The 23,750-nt window shown below is 42.8% G+C and overlaps 1 protein-coding gene across 1 annotated transcript in view; it reads left to right on the top strand.

The window, feature by feature from the left end:
- LOC130293619 (NXPE family member 4-like) overlaps positions 1-23,317 on the top strand; it is a 255,971-nt gene extending 232,654 nt beyond the window's left edge. Inside the window, exon 5 of the mRNA XM_056542504.1 lies at positions 22,779-23,317. Within this exon, the coding sequence (XP_056398479.1) occupies positions 22,779-23,317 (539 nt within the window). The remainder of the gene's footprint in view (positions 1-22,778) is intronic.
- The last annotated feature ends 433 nt before the right edge of the window (positions 23,318-23,750 follow it).

The following is a 23,750-nucleotide window of genomic DNA, read 5'->3' as shown; positions in this document are numbered from 1 at the left end:
GCCATCATTTCAATCATTTGTTGTAGGAAATGTAGGAGTGGAATTACGTTGTTCATGCCGTAATCCAGGCGACTTACAAATAATGTGGCTTCCTCAAAGGGCCTCAGCAAACTGCAAGTGTCATGTATGAGCTGCCACTGGTTCACATTGAAGTTACACAGGGGAGTACTCCTATCTGCTTGGATCATCAAGAAATCGGTGATGGCTTTTCTTTGTTCGTATAGTCTGTTCAACATATGGAGGGTGGAATTCCAACGTGTGGCAACGTCACAATTAAGACTATGTTGTTGGATACCTTTCTGACGCTGCAGCTCAAGGAGGGTGTGCTTTGCGGTGTACAAGTGGTTGAAGTGCTTGCACAGTTTCCTTGCCATTGTCAGGATTTTTTTGCAAATGGGGTGAAGACTTCAGGAAGTGCTTGACAACCAGATTCAACACGTGTCCCATGCAGGGCGCATGTTTCACACTTCCTTGTCGCAACGTGGACACGATGTTCTTCCCACTGTCGGTCACCATGGTTCCCATTTCCAGACACACAGCTCCCTTCGGCTGAGGTGGTGGAGCCTTGGCTGGATGAAGGAGGGAGCGGATGGCCACTGGGTGATACCGCAGGCTGGACCACTCCATCGGAGCCACGGTTCTCCCAGGCCGCTTTATGGTGGCGAAGCATGTGTTGATGGAGGGCCATGGTGCTGACATTGGGACCCTGGCCACGCTTCACCTTCTGCCGACATATTTTGCATGTGGCTACATGAACCTCCTCCGGATGCATGATGAGAAACTGCCACACCACCGAGTAGCTGATTTTCCCACCTACAGTCCGCACTAATTGACTGCTACTGGCGCCGTCTCCTGGAACCCCTCCCAGAAAGGTAGGCAAACGCAAAGCATTTGGTCTCCCCCGGGCACATTTTGCTCCAGAATTTCAACTCCTACCACCATGCTGACTGCCAACCGTGCTTCCGCCTTGCTGTCTCAGCTGCTGCCTCAAGGGCAACCAACTCTCTTCTCCTGATGATGATGATGATGAAGCCCCTTCTGCACCCGGCTCCCAATTGCGATCGGCTTCATCATCATCAACAGTTGTCTGCATGTCACTGATGTCCTCCTCAGGTTCCCCAACAGTGTCTGCTTCAGGACACTGAACCCTGGCAACACCGCTTCCCACGTCACTCTCCGCATCACTACTTGGCCGCCTAGCGGAGCGAGTGGCACATGTCTCCGTCCCTTCTTGGCTGGGCAGTAGCTGCTTAGATCGTCCTCAGTGAATAGTGGAGCTGAACCAACAGCATAAGATTCTTCTCTAGGAGAGGGAACAGCATAGGACAAAGGCAATGAGAGGATAGGGACTGCTCCCGGCCATGCTAACTGAGGGTTGTGTCTGAGGAACCCACTGTTGACTGGGGGTGTCAGATGTCACTTGTGATGAAGTGGATGAGCATATCCAGAGGATTACTGTGGATTCGGTGGACTATGACGATGAACAGATTTTTTTTTTCCATTTAATAAAATGGCGATTAACGCTAGTTTTTTCTGGGGCTAATGCTAAGCCCCGGCTTAGTAATGGATTCTGTCTATAAGACTGCTTTTCCCCTACTAAGCCTAAAAATTCTATTTAAAAAAAACATAACACATTGGGAAAAAATGTATTTAAAAAAAACACTCCCCCACAGCCCTGGTTAGACATTTTATTTAAAAAAAAATCCAGTTCATCGCCATAGTCCACCAAATCCACTGTACTCTGCATTCACAGATGTGAAATGAAAAAGAAAAAAAAATGGATTAGTACAGTTTTGGCGCTCTCAACTGGGTAGAGCGCCCATAATGCAATGTCTTCCCACACAGCTGGCCTCCAATTGTTGCAAGACTACAACTCTCAGCATGCCCAGACAGCCTGTTTAGAAACAGCTGGAGACTCCCTGTCTGGGAAGACACTGTCAGAAGGGTCTGTTCACATTATACAAAATATACAATGTGTACAGAGCCTCACACTTACCACCCTGGTTCCCGTCTGTAGCTCCACCCCCTAATGACATCATCATTAGGGAGTGGAGCCAGGGAGGTAAGTTACATAGTTACATAGTTAGTACGGTCGAAAAAAGACATATGTCCATCAAGTTCAACCAGGGAATTAAGGGGTAGGGGTGTGGCGCGATATTGGGGAAGGGATGAGATTTTATATTTCTTCATAAGCATTAATCTTATTTTGTTCCAGGAATGTATCTAATCCTGTTTTAAAGCTGTTAATTGTTCCTGCTGTGACCAGTTCCTGAGGTAGACCGTTCCATAAATTCACAGTCCTCACGGTAAAGAAGGCGTGTCGCCCCTTGAGACTAAACTTTTTCTTCTCCAGACGGAAGGAGTGCCCCCTCGTCCTTTGGGGGGGTTTAACCTGGAACAGTTTTTCTCCATATTTTTTGTATGGGCCATTAATATACTTATATACGTTTATCATATCCCCCCTTAAACGTCTCTTCTCAAGACTAAACAATTATAACTCCTTTAATCGCTCCTCATAGCTAAGATGTTCCATGCCCCATATTAGTTTAGTCGCGCGTCTCTGCACCCTTTCCAACTCCGCAGTGTCCCTTTTATGGACAGGTGCCCAAAACTGAACAGCATATTCCAGGTGAGGCCGTACCAATGATTTATAAAGGGGGAGTATTATGTCCCTGTCCCTTGAGTGGACCTCGTGTTCTGTATACACTATATACAGCTATATACAGATTGCTGTATATATCATATACCACACAAAGGGTTAACCTACACTGTCCAGCAGTGTAAGTTAACTCTTTCCTTGCTGGGCTGGTGCATAGAACTCAGCTCAGCAAAGGGTTAAGTGAACCAGCAATGTGTATACTGTATACACATCACAGGTTCACTGTAAATTCTTGCTGTGCAGTAGATATATGACTCATATCTACTGCTCAGCATCAGCTGTGCTCCATGTGATTTGAAAAAAAGACACAGTTCTCCGCTCCCCTGCACTGTACTCCTCTGTGATGTAAAGTTCTCTTCACATCACAGATTCAAATATGACACTGAGAGTTTTGATTGGCTGGCACCATCCAGCTAATCGCAACTCTGAACACCAAATGTGAATCTGTGATGTGAAGAGAACTTCACATCACAGCATAGTACAATGCCAGCCATCCACTTCTCCCATAGTGTTGCTCGCGAATATTCGCAAAGTGAATTTTATTCGCGAATATAGCACTATATATTCGTAATTACGAATATTCGTTTTTTTTTTTTTTCTTCACAGTACACATCACAGTGATCATCCCTCTCTGCTTCCAGCTTGTGTGGTGTAAAGAAGGCTCTAATACTAAGGTGTGTGACCTGTGTGCGAATTTTCGCATATACGAAAATTTGAATATGCTAATTTTCGCATATGCGAATATTCGCTTATGCTAATTATTGTATGTTATTTTTCGCATATGCTAATTTTCGCATACGCAACTTTTTTGCATATGCGAAAATAAAACGAGAATATTACGAATATGCGAATATTCGCGAATATATGACGAATATTCGTCCATATATTCGCGAATATTCGCGAATTCGAATATGGCCTATGCCGCTCAACACTAATTATAAAGGACAATTGCAACAGGGGTCAGGAGTGACACCCACTGCAATCTGTTTATTAGTGCAGGTACTACAGCTCCCAGCATGGAATCATCTGTTCTGAGCTGTGAGTAGTTGTAGTACCTAAATAATGTAAAAAATTTAAAAATAAATAAAGTTGAAACTAGTAAAAATAAAACACACTTTATAAAACACATTAATAAAAGTTTCACAAAATTTATAAAAAAAGTTATAAACATTTTTGCAATCACATGGCCTTTTATCCATTTTTTGTATTGCCAGCTACATTTTTATGTCCCTACCCACTCAAATAAATTGGTCCTTGATTGAAAATTTAAAAAACAAAAATATTTTGAAAAAATATAAATTTAGTTCCCTAAATTTTTTTCCATCCCTACTCTATTTTTTTTATGGTAACCTACAAAATGTAATAAAAAAAAAACCAAAAAACTAAATCCATCCCTTTTTTTGGATAGCTAGTAAAAAAAAAAAAAAAAAGAATAAAAACTGCATGCAAAAACCACATGCAAAAACGCCAATGTCAAAACTCACATGGCTTTTTCTTTTTTGCCATTTTTTCACTCCCATAGACTTCTATGAGGAAAAAAATGCCAACATTTTCCTGAAAGAACGGCAAATTCTGAACATGAGGTCGTTTTTTCAAAAACTGCGAGGGAGCCCAAAATTGCAAAAAAAGGGATTTAGTCAGCCACTAATTGTGCTAGTTCTCCCACTTAAAAAGATTAGAGGCCTGTAATGTTTATCATAGGTATACCTTAACAATAAGAGACATAATGAGAAATAAAAATCCATAAAATCACATTGTCTGATTTTTAAAGAATTTATTTGAAAATTATGGTGGAAAATAAGTATTTGGTCAATAACAAAAGTTCATCTCAAAACTTTGTTATATACCCTCGTCCATAGGGTGGACATTTGCTTCCTTAGACAGATCCTGCAATCGGTGTCTGAGGAAGGAATATATTTGATTGAGAGGATACATATGTGATGCTGGTAAGTGTAATGTGGCCACCAGTTGCTCAGGCGTGAGCCAGGTATGTCCCGCAGTGTTCATTATATCATTTGCTGTGCGGATGCCATGATCCTTCCATGTTGCCAAGGTTATGGCCGAGACTCCATCCGGAAGCTCAGGTAGGCCTCTAAGAGGGAGATGTTTTGACACCAAGAAGGGAAGATGATACAGTTTACGTGCCTCTTTCCATGCTACAATGGTATCTCTTAATAAAGTGGAGTGTTTGATCAGCGGAGGTAACCTAGAATACGAGGTATGTAACAGTGCCGCTAGATTCCAGGGAGCTGCCAAGTCCCTTTCCAGGCCAAAGTTAACATGGAAAGAGGAACCAAGGAGCCAATCTATCACGAAACGGAAGAGACATGCTAAGTTGTATCCCCTTATATTAGGGAAATTAAAGACACCATCACGCTTAGGTAAGGTCAATTTATGAAGCGCTATACGTGGGCGCTTCCCACTCCAAATAAATTTGGTAAATGCCAATTGTTGTGAGCGGATGTCCGCATGGCGCAGTAGCAGGGGAAGGGTCTGTAGGGGGTACAAAAGATGTGCAAAAGGGTGTAGGGGGTACAAAGGGGGTACAAAAGGGTGCAAAACTAAACATTTTTAGTAAATGACACCTACCCATGAAAGTGAGTGGTATTCCTGCCCATTTCCTCAGTTCCTTTTGTATTTTTAACCCTTAAGGACCGAGCCCTTTTTCACCTTAAGGACCGGAGCGTTTTTTGCAATTCTGACCACTGTCACTTTAAACATTAATAACTCTGGAATGCTTTTAGTTATCATTCTGATTCCGAGATTGTTTTTTCGTGACATATTCTACTTTAACTTAGTGGTAACATTTTTTGGTAACTTGCATCCTTTCTTGGTGAAAAATCCCAAAATTTGATGAAAAAAATGAAAATTTTGCATTTTTCTAACTTTGAAGCTCTCTGCTTGTAAGGAAAATGGATATTCAAAATAATTATTTTTTTGGTTCACATATACAATATGTCTACTTTATGTTTGCATCATAAAATTTATGAGTTTTTACTTTTGGAAGACACCAGAGGGCTTCAAAGTTCAGCAGCAATTTTGAAATTTTTCACAAAATTTTCAAACTCGCTATTTTTCATGGACCAGTTCAGGTTTGAAGTGGATTTGAAGGGTCTTCATATTAGAAATACCCCATAAAAGACCCCATTATAAAAACTACACCCCCCAAAGTATTCAAAATGACATTCAGTAAGTGTATTAACCCTTTAGGTGTTTCACAGGAATAGCAGCAAAGTGAAGGAGAAAATTCAAAATCTTCATTTTTTACACTCGCATGTTCTTGTAGACCCAATTTTTGAATTTTTGCAAGGGGTAAAAAGGAGAAGATTTTTACTTGTATTTGAAACCCAATTTCTCTCGAGTAAGCACATACCTCATATGTCTATGTTAATTGTTCGGCGGGCGCAGTAGAGGGCTCAGAAGGGAAGGAGCGACAAATGGTTTTTGGGGGGCATGTCACCTTTAGGAAGCCCCTATGGTGCCAGGACAGCAAAAAAACACACATGGCATACCATTTTGGAAACTAGACCCCTCAGGGAACGTAACAAGGGGTAAAGTGAACCTTAATACCCCACAGGTGTTTCACGACTTTTGCATATGTAAAAAAAATTTTTTTTTTTTACCTAAAATGCTTGATTTCCCAAAAATTTTACATTTTTAAAAAGTGTAATAGCAGAAAATACACCCCAAAATTTGAAGCCCAATTTCTCCCGATTCAGAAAACACCCCATATGGGGGTGAAAATTGCTCTGCTGGCGCACTACAGGTCTCAGAAGAGAAGGAGTCACATTTGGCTTTTTGAAAGCAAATTTTGCTCTTGGGGCATGCCGCATTTAGGAAGCCCCTATGGTGCCAGGACAGCAAAAATACACACATGGCATACCATTTTGGAAACTAGACCCCTCAGGGAACGTAACAAGGGGTAAAGTGAACCTTAATACCCCACAGGTGTTTCACGACTTTTGCATATGTAAAAAAAATTATTATTTTTTTACCTAAAATGCTTGGTTTCTCAAAAATTTTACATTTTTAAAAAGGGTAATAGCGGAAAATACCCCCCAAAATTTGAAGCCCAATTTCTCCCGATTCAGAAAACACCCCATATGGTGGTGAAAAGTGCTCTGCTGGCGCACTACAGGTCTCAGAAGAGAAGGAGTCATATTTGGCTTTTTGAAAGCAAATTTTGCTATGGGGGCATGCCGCATTTAGGAAGCCCCTATGGTGCCAGGACAGCAAAAATACACACATGGCATACCATTTTGGAAACTAGACCCCTCGGGGAACGTAACAAGGGGTTAAGTGAACCTTTATACCCCACAGGTGTTTCATGACTTTTGTATATGTAAAAAAAAAAAATTGTTTTACCTAAAATGCCTGTTTTCCCAAAAATTTTACATTTTTAAAAAGGGTAATAGCAGAAAATATCCGCCAAAATTTGAAGCCCAATTTCTCCCGAGTACGGCGATACCCCATATGTGACCCTAAACTGTTCCCTTGAAATACGACAGGGCTCCAAAGTGAGAGCGCCATGCGCATTTGAGGCCTAAATTAGGGATTTGCATAGGGGTGGACATAGGGGTATTCTACGCCAGTGATTCCCAAACAGGGTGCCTCCAGCTGTTGTAAAACTCCCAGCATGCCTGGACAGTCAGTGGCTATCTGGCAATACTGGGAGTAGTTGTTTTGTAACAGATGGAGGCTCCGTTCTGGAAACCGTGGCGTACCAGACGTTTTTCATTTTTATTGGGGAGGGGAGGGGGGCTGTGTAGGGGTATGTGTATATGTAGTGTTTTTTACTTTTTATTTTATTTTGTGGTAGTGTAGTGTAGTGTAGTGTTTTTAGGGTACAGTCGCACGGGCGGGGGTTCACAGTAGTTTCTCGCTGGCAGTTTGAGCAGCGGCAGAAAATTTGCTGCAGCTCAAACTTGCAGCCAGATACTTACTGTAATCCTCCGCCCATGTGAGTGTACCCTGTACGTTCACATTGGGGGGGGGGGGGGGGGGGGTGGGGACATTCAGCTGTTGCAAAACTACAACTCCCAGCATGTACGGTCTATCAGTGCATGCTGGGAGTTGTAGTTTTGCAACAGCTGGAGACACACAGGTTGTGAAACACCGAGTTTGGTAACAAACTCAGTGTTTTGCAACCAGTGTGCCTTCAGCTGTTGCAAAAGCTACAACCCCCAGCATGTACGGACAGCGGAAGGGCATGCTGGGTCTTGTAGTTATGCAACAGCCGGAGGCATACTACATTGGCTGGGGATGCTGGGGATTGTAGTTATGCAACAGCTGGAGACACACTGGTTTACTACTTAACTCAGTGTGCCTTCAGCTGTTGCAAAACTACAACTCTCAGCAGTCACCGACAGCCAACGGGCATGCTGGGAGTTGTAGTTATGCAACCACCAGATGCACCACTACAACTCCCAGCATGCACTTGAGCTGTTTGTGCAAGCTGGGAGTTGTAGTTACACAACAGCTGAAGGTACACTTTTCCATAGAAAGAATGTGCCTCCAGCTGTTGCAAAACTACAAGTCCCAGCATGCCCATAAGGGCATGCTGGGAGTTGTGGTGGTCTGCCTCCTGCTGTTGCATAACTACAGCTCCCAGCATGCCCTTGTTGCATGCTGGGAGCTGTTGCTAAGCAACAGCAGGAGGCTGTCACTCACCTCCAACGATCCTCGCCGCATCAGGTCAGTCCCTCGTCGTCTCCGCCGCCGCCGCTGCTCCTGGGGCCCCGATCCCAACAGGGACGCCGGGGATCGGGGTCCCCAGCACCGGGGGTCGTCTTCCCGCACCCGCTCACGTCCTCCGGAAGAGGGGCGGAGCGGGTTGCGGGAGTGACACCCGCAGCAGGCGCCCTGATTGGTCGGCCGGTAATCCGGCCGACGAATCAGGGCGATCGTGAGGTGGCACCAGTGCCACCTCACCCCTGCTGGCAATGGCTGTTCGGGGCCGTCTCTGACGGCCCCGATCAGCCAGTAATTCCGGGTCATCGGGTCACTGGAGACCCGATTGACCCGGAATCCGCCGCAGATCGCTGGACTGAATTGTCCAGCGATCTGCGGCAATCGCCGACATGGGGGGACATAATGACCCCCCTGGGCGATATGCCGGGATGCCTGCTGAACGATTTCAGCAGGCATCCGGCTCCGGCTCCCCTCCGGCTAGCGGTGGGGGCCGGAAATGCTCAGGGCGTATCCATACGCCCTCGGTCCTTAAGGACTTGGAAACGGGGGCGTATGGATACGCCCTATGTCCTTAATGGGTTAAAATCAGAGGGGTATAATTAAGGCGGTAAAAGGAGTTGGGGGTTCTCCCAATTTTTATGCCCAGATAGGTTATAGAGTTAGAGGCTAAATGTATCCCTAGGTTTGCAACGTCTGGCAACCAGCGTGGCGGAGAGGCTCCCACTGGCAACAGTTCAGATTTATCTATGTTGATCTTGTAGCCAGAAAATTCGCCAAACAGTCGGAGCAAGGATAGCACACTAGGTAAGGATAAGGTTGGCTTGTCGAGAAACAAGAGAACGTCATCCGCAAACATAGTGAGCTTAATCGCGGACGACCCCACCCGTATTCCCGAGAAAACAGCGGAATCCAGTAGAATTTTGGCCAGGGGCTCTAGGGCTAAATTAAAGAGTAAGGGGGAGAGTGGGCATCTCTGGCGTGTACGTCTATGGAGATGAATGTCATGACGAGCGCTCCGGTCAAAGGGGCATGGTCAGAGATCACTAAGTCACCCATATTTACCCCGTCAATATGATCATTAAGCCGTCGGTCAAGTAGAATGTAGTCTATTCGAGACCAAGACTGGTGGACATGAGAAAAGTGCGTGAATTCCCTGTCATCCGGGTGAGATAGGCGCCAGACGTCTGTTAGGTCTAGGGTAGTCAGGAAGTCGGGTAGAACACAGTAACGCTGTCTAGGGTTAAGCTGTACAGGGGAGCGTCTCTTTCTACCCATCAGGGGATCCAAGACCGTATTCAAATCCCCCCCTAGTATCTTATGGGGAGTGGCGTCAGTTAATATCGTATCCCGAGGACCTTCAAAAAATGTCTTATTTTCCCCATTGGGAGCATAAATATTGTAAAGACTATAGACCTCCCAATTATGATCTATCTGTAGGTAGGAAAGCCTGCCTTCCTCGTCTGTTGTCTGAGAGAGTAGAGCGTGAGTGAAAGACTTATGCATTAATGTGAGAACTCCCGCCTTACCCTCAACCGCTGAAGATCCATAGACATGTCCGACCCACTGCTGCTGCATCCTGAAAAAGTGTCGCTGAGACAAATGAGTTTCCTGCAACATGACTATGTCAGGTCGCTGGTTTTTGAGATAACGTAACAAGAGCCTTCGCTTGTGTGGGGAGCGAAGACCCTTGACGTTCCAAGAAATGAATGTAATCATGGTACCTGAAATAAGGTGATCGGAATGCTGGAATATAATAACGGGCATGTAGGTTGGGTGTAGGCATCAGGAGCAGCAACGCTGGATCGGACATCCCAGACCTCATATCTTGTGCACCAAGGGCGAAGTACATGTGAACAAAACATCAACAAAACAATATCAATAACAAAAAATACAGCAACCAGATGTATGAAGGGGTTAATAGTAAACCCTGAGTATGCATCTTGGACAATAGTAGCACACTCCAATTGGGAATCAACATTACAACCAACTGTATATAATTAGGAAAAGCATCAACTCCCGGTGTTGGTAATAATTAAAGTGAGACATAGATTTGAACGTGGTTAAGGAGAGAAAATTGGGACAGAGTGCAAGGGGGGGGGGGGGGGGACAGGAGAAGGAGGATGGCGTACGAGGGGAAAAGCTGGAATCAGATGTATAAAAGAAGGAATGAAGAGGAGAAGGGTAGGGAGAAGTAGGTGGGAGTTGGTTTAGAGTACTAGTATCCGAAGAAACAATCGCTATCCGCTAGACAGCCACATAAATAGAACATAACATGTTAGGTCTTAGGTAAAGCAATCCGATCATAGAGCCTACTTCAGTACACATAATAAGAACTAGTCAAGTATCAAACTATCACTGAGATCAGTCTGGGGAAGATTGCCTGTCCCCTCTATGTCGTCTGGGTGAACGTGGATGCTTCCTACGTCCGGCTGGGTCAGGTGAGTAAGAGTCATTCCTGGTAGTCGTCCCGGGGGTCCTATCCCCTCTGGGTGAGCGAGACCGACTGCCCGATTTCCTAGGTTGGGGGGTACGGCCCCTGGAGGGGGAGTGAGGCAAGTTCAGGGAAGCCTCGGCTGCTTCTGGGGTGTTGTAGGTTGAGGAGGATCCATCCGCATTAAATACCCTCAGGACAGCCAGGTACTGCAATTGGAAGCGACGGTTCCAATTGTAGAGAGACGTGCACATAGCACTGAACGCCCTCCGTTTTTTAGCGACTTCAACTGAAAAGTCCTCAAATATTAAAAAGGCGCATGCCTTGAATCACCAGTGGTTGTGATAGGCGTCTATATGCCCGCAGCAGGTCAACCTTGTCATTAAAGTCTAAAAGACGGAGTATCACTTGGCGTGGGCGATGAGCCAACGGGCCAGTGTCCCTTTGAGACGACACAGGAGCTATTCCAATTCGGTGGGCTCGTTCCACCCCGCAGGGGTGTGACAAGCCTAGAGCCTTCGGCAGGTCCCTCTCACAGAACCTTTGGAGATCTGGCTGTAACACTGACTCTTTAACCCCAACAATTCGTAGATTATTACGGCGGGACCTATTTTCTAGGTCCTCAACTTTATCTGACAATCTGGCAATTTCCAGCTCAGCTGAGCGCGTTCTGTTGGAAACTTTTATGTCACTGTCCTCTAAGGAGGAGACCCTCCATTCAACCTCCCCCAGTCTGACCGCATGATCAGACAGTTCTAGCTGCAGGTGCTCTAAAGCATTCCTCAGGGCATCCTCCACTATGGATTTCATATTGGGTGTCATTTGCTGAGACATCTCCAGGGCCAGACGTTGGTAGTCTATTTGTAGAGAGTCTGCATCCTTACTAACACTAACCTTTGGTGTGGCTTGTCGCTGCTGGGGGGAACAGGGGACGACCCTGAGGTGATTGCCCGCTGTGCAGTAGCATTGGTGTCCATCCCCACTGTGGTGGCGTCATCATCCTGTATGGTGGCCTCTGGTAATCATGCCAGTACTTGCGCTGGGAAATGCGGAGAAACTGCGGCGGCCTTCTCGGGCGCACCGCGAACTTGCAGCGTGGGCTGCTCCTGTGTCAGCGCTGATACTGCGGCGGCCATCTTGGGTGCGCCGCAACTGTGCATTGCAGGCCGTTCCGGTGGCTGTCCAGCGGACGTTCCTCCCCACTGGAGGTACCGATCGATTCGCCGGGTGTATGGCAGTCGGAGGGGTGAATAGCGTGGCCCTTTAGATCACCGGTACTCGCCGTTATGAAGCTGCTATGGGCCGTGGGACGGGAGCGCCTTCTCTACGCGTCCTGCATCTCCTGTGCCGGAACTGGAAGACGTAGAATGCTTTGATGTAGGTATGTGGTATGCACGTATGAGGGCAGACAAATGCACTACAGTCCGCTGAAAAAACGTATTTGTGAACAGCAGCAGGACACAACAGTGCAGCACCACAAAAAAAAAAAAAGAAAACAGGGATTAAACCCAAAATTGCACTCTGTCACAGAGTGTTAAGAATGGTGTGACCTGGTTTTTATACAGTCTACACGCAAATCTAAGCAGCAGATGATTTGTGGAGCAAAAAAAGCACAGAATTGCGCTGCAAAATAAGGTGATAAGATGGTTCATAAAGTTCAGGCAGCTTGTTGATGTGTATGAGGCAACAAAAAGCTATCTGCCCCTCTCTGATGAAATGCTCAATAATGTGAATAGGAGGTTTATATAGCGTAAGATCCTTCTCAGTGAGAACACCAAAGCACTGCACTTCTGTCTGTCTACAAAGCTGATGTGACTAGCATTTGCCAGTGGTACGCTGTGGTATAAGCAATTCACACACATGCAGTCCGTCCTCTCTCTCTATGAGTGCATGGATGAAATGAGCAACAGCAAGATGGCTGCCGATTATATAGGGCCGTGACATCACAGGGGTCAATGAATGCTGATAGGCTGCATCTCGCATGTGGTTCAGGGTCATTCCGCCTACCTCCCTTCCCGCCGCACTTTCCCGCCCTCCCATAATCCCCTGCCCCATGTACTCACATGTGGATCCGCCATTTTAGGTCTCCTTTAGTCGGGAACGCTGTAAAATGGAATTTAATTAAGCGATTTGCGCAATAGAATCGCGGCGATATTCGCACTTGTTGCAAATCAAATATTTCATGAAATTAGTAACGAATTCGGGTTCGTCAGTTTCGATTCGCTCATCTCTAATTATTATTATTATTATTTTTGATAATGTATAGTTATATTGTAAATTGTGTTTAATAATTTAGTTCTTGTTCATTTGATATTTTGTGTCCTGGTCAATTACATGTCTATTTTATAGTTTTTTTCTTTTTAATAGTCAAGGTTCCTTTAAGATTTCCCTTGAAAGAGTTAATTTTCAGACCATATAAAATGTATGTCTGTAGTCACCTGAGTATGCCTGATGAAGCAGTTGTACTGTGAAACGCGTTGCATCATGGGTGATTAAACGTCAGTTCCCTTTTACTATCGTGTCAGCGCCTTGCTATCCCATCGTTTACTGGAGGATTTCATTCAAGATTTATTAGACAGTTCCTGACTAGTGTTGCTCGCGAATATTCGCAATTCGAATATTATTCGCGAATATCGCATATTCGCGAATTCGCGAATTTCGCGAATATAGCGCTATATATTCGTAATTACGAATATTCGTTTTTTTTTTTTCTTCACAGTACACATCACAGTGATCATCCCTCTCTGCTTCCAGCTTGTGTGGTGTAAAGAAGGCTGTAATACTACTGTGTGAGACTGGCATGCGAAAAATCGCATATGCGAAAATTCCCATATGCAAATATTCGCATATGCGAATTTTCGCATATGGGAATTTTCGTATACGCGAATTTTCGCGTATGCGAAAATAAAATGAGGATATAACGAATATGCGAATATTCGCGAATATATGACGAATATTCGTCCATATATTCGCGAATATTCGCGAATTCGAATATGGCCTATGCCGCTCAACACTATTCCTGACACAGACAGAGGTGTCAGCAGAAAGCACTGTGGTCAGACAGAAAATAACTATACAACTTCCTCTGGAGCATACAGCAGCTGATAAGTACTGGAAGACTAAAGATTTTTTTAAATAGAAGTAATTTACAAATCTATAGGGAAGGAGGAGGTCCTCTCACTTGATCCCCAACACGGCTTGACTCCAACGTTGTATGGACAAAATGTAGAACAGCCAGTGATAAAAGATGTAAACTTTATTCGGATCCCAATAAAAACCGCAAGATATGCCGAACAGCCAGAATAAAACAGCAACGAGAAAGACTACGTGTAGAACCCTTTGTCTATGCACACAAAGTTTTAGGTATAGTCAGGTATATATGGGGATCCAGAAGTAAGAAGGAGGAGTTCCAGGGAATAATCCCAAGAATTAACACTTACTTTCCCACAAACAGATCAACCCATACACAATATACACATTGGTAAAATACTGACACAAAAAATACCTTAAAACCATACATATAAAACAATGTATGAAAATACACATAAACGTAGTGTGGTGTCCCGGTACCGTATTTCATACATTACCTTGTGGTGAGGTCCCCAAAGTCAGACTCCCTAGGAATAGGGGGGGTCCTCTACCTTAGTTAGCCCCTCGTCACCCCTTAGTTAGCTAATATTTATGTAAATAAGAATGTAAATATGGAAAAGATAATAATATGCAGCTCACTTATGATATAGAGAGAGTACAGTGCTTGAGGTTAAAGGTGATACCCCCACCCAAGGGGCCTAATCTAATATAGGAAAAAATATATATATATAAAATATGTAAAAACCAGTCCTCTAAAGCACTAGGGGTATGGAAAATGGAAATGAGTGAATAGAATGTGGATCCAATTGTTTTAGTGAAAATAAAATTGTGTTTATTATGTAGAACAATACAGTATACAGCCAATCACCTGGCAGGGCCCTGGCAGGTGAAAGGCAATAAAATGTTAAAATATTAATAAAAAATAGCACAAAAATACAAAAGATAAATTAAATTAATATCCGCTGCAAAGATAAAAAGTCTCCTTTCAATGATCACAAGTCTCCTTGAGAAGAAATAGAATCCATCAATGCTGTATGCTAAAAATCACAAATATAGCGCGGATGCCGGGAGTGTCACAAGTATCATATAGTCTTGCAGAGACTCAATAGTAACACTTATCAAGGGTAAATCAATTATAAGTCCTGCACCAGTGTTGTGGTCTTGGATGCAGTAGCAAGTAAGCTGAATCGGTAAGCATAATTGTAGCAAATGTATCGCGGTGCACAGCACCACTCACCCTCCTCAACAGCCGCGATGGATGCAGTGCCTGTCTGTATTCCGGTCGGGGTGAGTGGCTCTCCGGGGGCTCCGAATGTCCTGGGCTGGCATGGAGAGGCGTCCGGCCTAACGGAGTAGTGTCCAGGAGTGGTGTCCAGGAGCTCTGCCGTCCGGGGCTGCGAATGAGTAACCGACAACAGGTGCGTGTCCCTATGATGCGCTAGCAGTGCGCGCGTAATGGTGGTCCCGATACCGCAGGCATCCAGCAGTTGCAAGTTGGTAATTGAGCGGATAGGTTCTTTAAAGTGATATACACCTAATGTCTTTGTGCTTTAGACAAGGTCAGACGCGTTTCAAAGCCACGGGCTTTTTCTTCAGTGACAGCTCCTGCCCATGTAAGGGAGCGGCCGCCATTATTCTCTCTGGATGAGGTAGGACCTCCGCAACTTACAAAGACAAGTTCTAGGCCCAAAGCCTTGCGGCCGCGGCCTATGCTAGAGACTGTTACATTCTACAATTCCTCGTTATCTCTGCAAGATCACTGGACCTAAACGCACCACTAAATCCAGCGGATCTATGCTACAGAATCTATGAGAAGCTACATTAAGCTTATCTGATCCCAACCAACTGTCAATCGCTGCCCAGCTATAAATAGACTTTGTTATCTGGACTGTAATTGATATTGCCTGCTTCAGAAATTCTTCAGTAAAAGTTCCTGCAAGTTTTAAGTTCAACAGTGGTTGTGGACAATCCATTTATTACGCACACATCTATCGCTTTTGGGAAGGGTGGCGATAGGCCCAGCAACATTACAGAATTTAACCCCCACCCTGGCATCACGAGTGACAAGGGTTAACAGCGCCCTTTTATTATCAAGAACAGCAACACCCCAACTACCCTACACCCCCACAAGGCTTTTCCCACACAGTCCCTCACCACAAAGCACGAACAGGATTCGGGTGTGTGCCTGCTGCTGTTGCCACTAGTGAGACTGTACTCCCCCCCTCCCAAAAAAATAACGGACTTTATTCATGTGTTGCAGACCGCATTACAGTGTACAGGAGCGGTGCGAATTACAAGGGGGCCACGCGAAAAGTAAGGGGGGGAGGCAAAGATTTATTTGCTGCAATGTGTAAACTGCGAAATGAATTCATGCTACAATCCTCTGGTCCGGTCAGCACAGAAAGAGTTAACCTGCTGCCGGAGAAGCGCGCAAAGATTTGTAGTTCTAGCTCATAGTGCACTGGGCACTGCATTGTGGCCACCATCTTAGAGAAAAGGCTGACCAATTAGTGGTGCACAGAGGAACTCCTTGAGGAACTACTGATCTCAGAAAGACTATACAAATACAATACAAAGTAATTTAAGCAAAGCATTGTACAGTAGGCTGAGTGACCTTCATTACTGTGTCCAGTTGCTGCACTACAAATCCCAGCAGTATGCCTGCAGAAGGAGCCCTTAGAAAGCTATCACACTACAATGCAAAACAAGTTGAGCAAAGTATTGTGCAGTGGGCTGATCTGTATTTACACATAAATTCACATTTCTAACATTGAGAGTGAACATGGAATAATAAAAAAAAAAATATATATAGCATCTGTAGCAGGGTTTGACAAAAATCTGCATTTCTAGCAGCTTAGGGTACATCAACAGAGCCATAGATGTACATGAAAACATGATTCTATAACTTTATTAATCACTAGGAGGGCAACAAAGATAATTGATGGTATGTGAGAATTACAGTACCAAGATAGGTATTATAGGTTCAGTTTGGAGAAAAGACGCCTTCGGGGAGATTTGATCAAAATGTCCAAATTTATGAAAGGACAGTACAAAGATCTTTTTAGTGATCTTTTTAGACGTAGGCCGATATCCATGACAAGGAGGCATGCTCTATGTCTAGAAAAGAGAAGTTTTACTATCATAACAGAAAGATTCTTTGTGAGACTATGCAACTCTCTGCCACATAGTTACATATAGTTACATAGTACGGATGAAAAAAGACATATGTCCATCAAGTTCAACCAGGGAATTGAAGGGTAGGGGTGTGGCGCGATATTGGGGAAGGGATGGGATTTTATATTTCTTCATAAGCATTAATGTTATTTTGTTCCAGGAATGTATCTAATCCTGTTTTAAAGCTGTTAATTTTTCCTGCTATGACCAGTTCCTGAGGTAGACTGTTCCATAAGTTCATAGTTCTCATGGTAAAGAAGGCGTGTCGCCCCTTGAGACTAAACTTTTTCTTCTCCAGATGGAGGGAGTGCCCCTCGTCCTTTGGGGGGGTTTAACCTGGAACAGTTTTTCTCCATATTTTTTGTATGGGCCATTAATATACTTATATACATTTATCATATCCCCCCTTAGACGTCTCTTCTCAAGACTAAACAATTGTAATTCCTTTAATCGCTCCTCATAGCTAAGATGTTCCATGCCCCATATTAGTTTAGTCGCGCATCTCTGCACCCTTTCCAGCTCCACAGTGTCCCTTTTATGGACTGGTGACCAAAACTTAACAGCATATTCCAGGTGAGGCCGTACCAATGCTTTATAAAGGGGGAGTATTATGTCCTTGTCCCTCGAGTCCATGACATGACATGACAATATCCTGCCGCCTTGGAAGCAGGAGCCTGACATTGCATGCTATTCTGTAGTCTGTGATCTACAAGTACACCCAAATCCTTCTCTACCAGTGACTCTGCAAGTTTTACACCCCCTAAGACATACCATGCATGCATGTTATTAGTACCCAGATGCATAACTTTACATTTATCCACATTGAACCTCATTTGCCAAGTGGATGCCCAGACACTTAGTCTATCCAAGTCATCTTGTAACCTATACACATCCTCTATAGACTGTACCGTGCTACAAAGCTTGGTGTCATCTGCAAAGATAGAAACCGAGCTGTTAATGCCATCCTCTATATCATTGATAAATAAATTAAACAGCGGGCCCAGTACTGAACCTTGGGGTACACCACTAATAACCAGGGACCAATCAGAGTACGAATCATTGACCACCACTCTCTGGGTACGATCCATGAGCCAGTGTTCAATCCAGTTACAAACTAAAATTTCCAAACCCAAAGACCTTAACTTACCTGTCAGACATCTATGAGGGACAGTATCAATCGCTTTAGCAAAATTCAGAAACACTATATCCATAGGCATTCCTCTGTCAAGGCTTCTACTCACCCCTTCATAAAAGCAAATTAGATTGGTTTGAGAACTTCTATCCTTAGTAAACCCATGCTGGTTATCACTTATCATACTATTATCCCCTATGTATTCCTGTATGTAATCCCTTATAAGTCCTTCAAACAATTTACCCACAATGCACGTTAAACTTACCAGTCTATGGTTTCCTGGGAAGACCTAGAGCCCTTTTTGAAGATTGGCACCACATTCGCCTTGCGCCAGTCCCTTGGCACAACAACAGACACCAGTGAATCTCTAAATATCAGTAACAAGGGTGCAGATATTACTGAACTTACCTCTCTAAGAACTCTTGGGTGTAGTCCATCTGGCCCTGGAGATTTGCTTACATTTAAATTACTTAACTTACCTTGTACCATCTCTACATTAAGCCAGTTCAGTACATTACATGATGTGTTACCAGCACTGACCTGTCCAATGTCAGCTCCTTCTTCCTTAGTATATACAGAACTAAAGAACCCATTCAGTAGCTCTGCCTTCTCTTAATCGCCTGTGACAACCTCCCCATTATCATTATTAAGGGGTCCTACATGCTCTGTCCTTGGTTTTTTTGCATTTATATATCTAAAAAAATATTTAAGATTAGTTTTGCTTTCTTTGGCCACCTGTCTCTCATTTTGAATTTTTGCCATTTTTATTACATTTTTACAGATTTTATTAAGCTCTCATCATTTGTCAGCCATGTAGGATTTAGTTTTAATCGTTTATATTTGTTCCCCTTTGGTATATATTTAGCTGTATAGTTATTTAGAGTTGATTTAAAGATGTCCCATTTACCTTCTGTATCAGTATTTGACAACACCTTCCCCCAATCTATGTCCTGTAGTGCAGCTCTCAGCCCAGGGAAGTTTGCCTTTTTAAAGTTATATGTTTTTGCCTTCCCCGCCTGTCTTTGTTTTCTACATTTTAAGTCAAAAGTAACTATATTGTGGTCGCTATTACCAAGGTTTTCCCTCACAGTTACATTACCAACCAGCTCTGCGTTGTTGGAAATGATCAGATCCAACAAGGCATCACTTCTTGTTGGGTCCTCCACAAACTGGCCCATAAAATTATCCTGCAATAAATTTAGGAATTGTCGCCCCTTTGTAGTTTTAGCCAGCCCCCGACCCCGATCTATATCTGGATAGTTAAAATCTCCCAACATGATGTTGTGATGTCCAACTCATTAAAGTTTGAGGGAGGCCTGGATGTTTTTCTAGAAAACAATGATATTACAGGTTATGGATACTAGATTTACAGGAATAGGAGGTTGATCAAAGGATCTATTCTGATTGTCATATTGGAGTCACAAAGGAATTTTTCCTCTCATGGGGCAATTGGCATCAGCTTCATGTTTTTTTTTTTTTTTGCCTTCCTCTGGATCAACACAGTAGGGCTTTAGGTTGAACTTCATGAACTCTTGTCTTTTTTCAACCTATTTTCAACTTATCTTTTAAACGATGGAACAATATTAAAACCAGACATAGTATATTGGTAGTTAGGTGCACAAATTCACAACAAAGTAATAATAGAGCTTGAGAAGATTCAGAGTTGGGTAACTAAAATAATAAATGGAATGGATAAACTAAAGGTTATAAAAATCAGGGTTATTTAGTTCATAAAAAATCTGCCTCAAGGCAAGGGAGACCTAATAACTAGGTATAAATATAGCAAGAATCAATACAGAAATGTCTCCCATGATGTATTAATACTCAAAACAGTAACTATCACAATGTGACATTCTTCAAGTCTAGGGGAAAGAATGTTTCTACAACAAATAAGATGATTCAATACTGTAACATACTGTAACAGCAGTGAGACTATGGAAATCTCAGCCACAGGGATTTTGCCATGGTGAGCTCACTAATAGAGTTTGAAAGGGGACTTTTGACTTTTTGTAATATTACAGTTAACAGGTTACAGTCACTAGATTATTGGAAATGTGTGTTGATCGAAAGATCTACACCAAGAGCTTGTTCACACAAGCGTATTTTATTTCAAATTTATAGGGGGTTTCCCACTGCAAGTTTGAAAGGGGCATGCTCTCTGCCTGCTCTGACACAGACGCCAGTGAAGTCAGTTGGGTCTGCAGCGGATTTTCCACAGATTCTGCTTCTGAAAATCAGCTGCAGACAGCTGGTGGAGAGCCCGCCACTTTCAAACTTGCAGCGGGAAACCTGCTGCAAGTTTGAAACAAAATATGCTTGTATGGACAAGCCCTTAAGAAATGCTTTGTTTAAGAAGATGAAAATTGACCTTTGCTTCCATGATGGTTTTAGCATCATATATATATAGTTACATAGTACGGTCGAAAAAAGACATATGTCCATCAAGTTCAACCAGGGAATTAAGGGGTAGGGTGTGGCGCGATATTGGGGAAGGGATGGGATTTCATATATATATATATATATAAACAATGGAGCAGCTCAACCAGATTATGGAAAGCAGTGGGTGCCAACAGAAAAAACACCACAGGAGAAGGGATGTGCAAAAATCCACACCAAAATAGAAATACTGCGGCACTCCAAAAAGTACAGTGAAAAAATAATTTATTGACCTGACATCAGAAGCGACGTTTCAGCTGCCCGATTGCAGCCTTTCTCAAGCTCAACCACCAGTGATAACAACACAGTATTTATACAGGAAGTGTACAACATGTGATTTCCATCATTAGCATATATAAACAGTGTAAAAAGGGATCATATTTAAGATCAGGTACAAAGTGGGTTAAAGAAAATATAATACATAAAGTGCCCGTGCAGGGTGCTGCTCACACAGGTGCGTGATCAACATCAATATAGTAAAAGATAACTTCTAGCAATATTGACAATTCATAAATGCAGGTATACTTTAAGAGAGGGGCGGAAACATACATACAGCATGGTGTGTTGCCCATGGTTGAGCTTGAGAAAGGCTGCAATCGGGCAGCTGAAACGTCGCTTCTGATGTCAGGTCAATAAATTATTTTTTCACTGTTCTTTTTGGAGTGCCGCAGCATTTCTATTTTGGTGTGTATATATATATATATATATATGTGTGTGTGTGTGTAAAGGAGGAAAATAATCTTTAGGATGAAAGCTAAAAATACTGTAAAATATTAGCGCAACATCTTTATTTTTTTTTTCTTATACTCTATCTGCTTTTTGCTCAATCTTATTATTGGACCTTAAAGGGGTCCAGTCCCGGTGTTTAAAACGGGGTCACGTCGTGATCCCACATCACACTGGGTCGATCCTGGCTGCTATTCATAGCCGGGACCCTGGGCTAATAGCGCGTGACACCGATCGTTGTGCCCTGCACTATTAACCCTTCAGACACGGCGATCAAAGTTGATCGCCGCGCTGAAAATGAAAGTAAACGCTTCCCGGCAGCTCAGTTGGGCTGATCGGGACTATCACGATAAAATAGCGATGTCCAGATCAGCTAGGAAGCGAGCAGAGACCCCCTTACCTTGCTCCGTCGCGTCCGATTGGCGTTTGATTGCTCCAAGCCTGAGCTACAGGCTTGAGCAATCGAGCCCCTATCTAGCTATGGCTTTGCAGGAATCAGGGTAAAAGATCAGTGTGTACAGTGTTATAGCCCCCTATGGGAGCTATAACACTGCAAAAAAAAAGTGAAAAAAGTTAACAAAGGTCATTTAACCCCTTCTCCTTTTCCCATAAAAAAAACCTGTGTAAATAAAAATTAAAATAAACATCGCTGCCTGCGTAAATGTCCAAACTATAAAAAATATATCATTAATTAAACCGCGCGGTCAATGGCGTACGCGCAAAAAAATTCCAAAGTCCAAAATAGCGTCTTTTTGGTCACTTTTTATATCATTAAAAAAATGACTAAAAAGTTATCAAAAAGTCTGATCAATGCAAAAATGGTGCTGATAAAAACTTCAGAACACGGCGCAAAAAATTAGCCCTCATTCCGGCCCATAAGCAGGAAAAATAAAAAAGTTATAGTGGTCAGAAGATGACAATTTTAAATGTATACATTTTCCTGCATGTAGTTATGATTTTTTTCAGCAGTACGACAAAATTAAACCTATATAAGTAGGGTATCATTTTAACCATATGAACCTACAGAATAAAGATAAGGTGTCATTTTTACAAAAAAAAATGCACTGCGTAGAAACGGAAGCCCCCAAAAATTTTATGTGCAAAATTGAAAGCGTTATGATTTTTAGAAGGTAATGAGGAAAAAATGAAAAAGCAAAAATGGAAAAACGCTGAGTCCTTAAGGGGTTAAAGTGGACTTGCAGGGAAAAAAAATGTATGTCAATTTGTATTTTCCTGTATTTTCATTTTCTGTTATTGCTATGCCCCCTCCTTTTTCTTTACAGCTTTAAAAGTGTATAAAATTATTTTTAATACTGCCTGCAGGTCCTCCTTAATGACAAAAGGTATTTTTCATAATAAAGTTTGATCAGCTGTCAATATAACAATGTTATGTACCAAACTATGTACCGTAAAATGAATGAAATATTTTTTTTTTTCAGCATTGACATTACTTAATGTCCATGAAACTGGCTGGGCACAAAAGCATTTAGGTGTGGACATTGAAAGAAATATGTATGTTTTTTGGAAAAGACATGGAAGGCCATTTGTGAATATGGACTATGCATCGGTCAAAGAGGAACACTCCATTCCACGTGAAATTGACCTTTTAGGAGGCAACCAATATACTGTTATTGCGTTAAATATTGGAGCACATTTTAGACTATTTCCTGTCCATCACTATATCAGAAGACTCCTCAACATTCGTCGTGCTGTAGAACGTCTCCTACTCAGAAGTCCCCAAACAAAAGTTATCATTAAGACTGAGAATACTAGTGAAATGGTAAATCAGTATGAAGGAACAAGTGATTTCCATGCATATGTTCACTACCTTATAATGGAAATAATCTTCAAAGGTCTCAATGTTGGCTTTGTAAATGGCTGGGACATGACCACAGCATTTAATACAAATGAAATACATCCACCAGAACATTATATAAGAAATGAGGTCAACATGCTGATGACATATATTTGTACCTAAGCTTTATTATTGTCCCATTTATGTCTTAAAAGGGTACTTATGCTCCACAGGAAGTTGTATAGTTCTTTTTTGTCTTACCACAAAGCTCTCTGCTGACATCTCTATGCGTGTCAGGAACTGTCCAGAGCAGGATAGGTTTGCTATGGGGATTTGCTTGAACTCTGGACAGTTTCTGACATTGAAAGAGGTGTCAGCAGAGAGCACTGCGGTCAGAAGGAAAAGAACTATACAACTTCCTCTGGAGCATACAGCAGCTGACAATTGAGCTGATTAGTGGTTTCAGGAATACAATGTAAATGAATTAATAAAAAGAATATTAAAAATCGTAGTACCAACTAAATAAATAGAATATAAAATACACATGAACAACGCTGAAACACTTATGTGGTCTGTAATGTTAAAAGTTCTGCTGATCAATAAGTCTGAACGTCAC

The sequence above is a fragment of the Hyla sarda genome, chromosome 10, assembly GCF_029499605.1.
Source record: "Hyla sarda isolate aHylSar1 chromosome 10, aHylSar1.hap1, whole genome shotgun sequence".
Taxonomy (NCBI): Eukaryota; Metazoa; Chordata; class Amphibia; order Anura; family Hylidae; genus Hyla; species Hyla sarda.
This window is presented reverse-complemented; position numbering and strand designations above follow the sequence as displayed.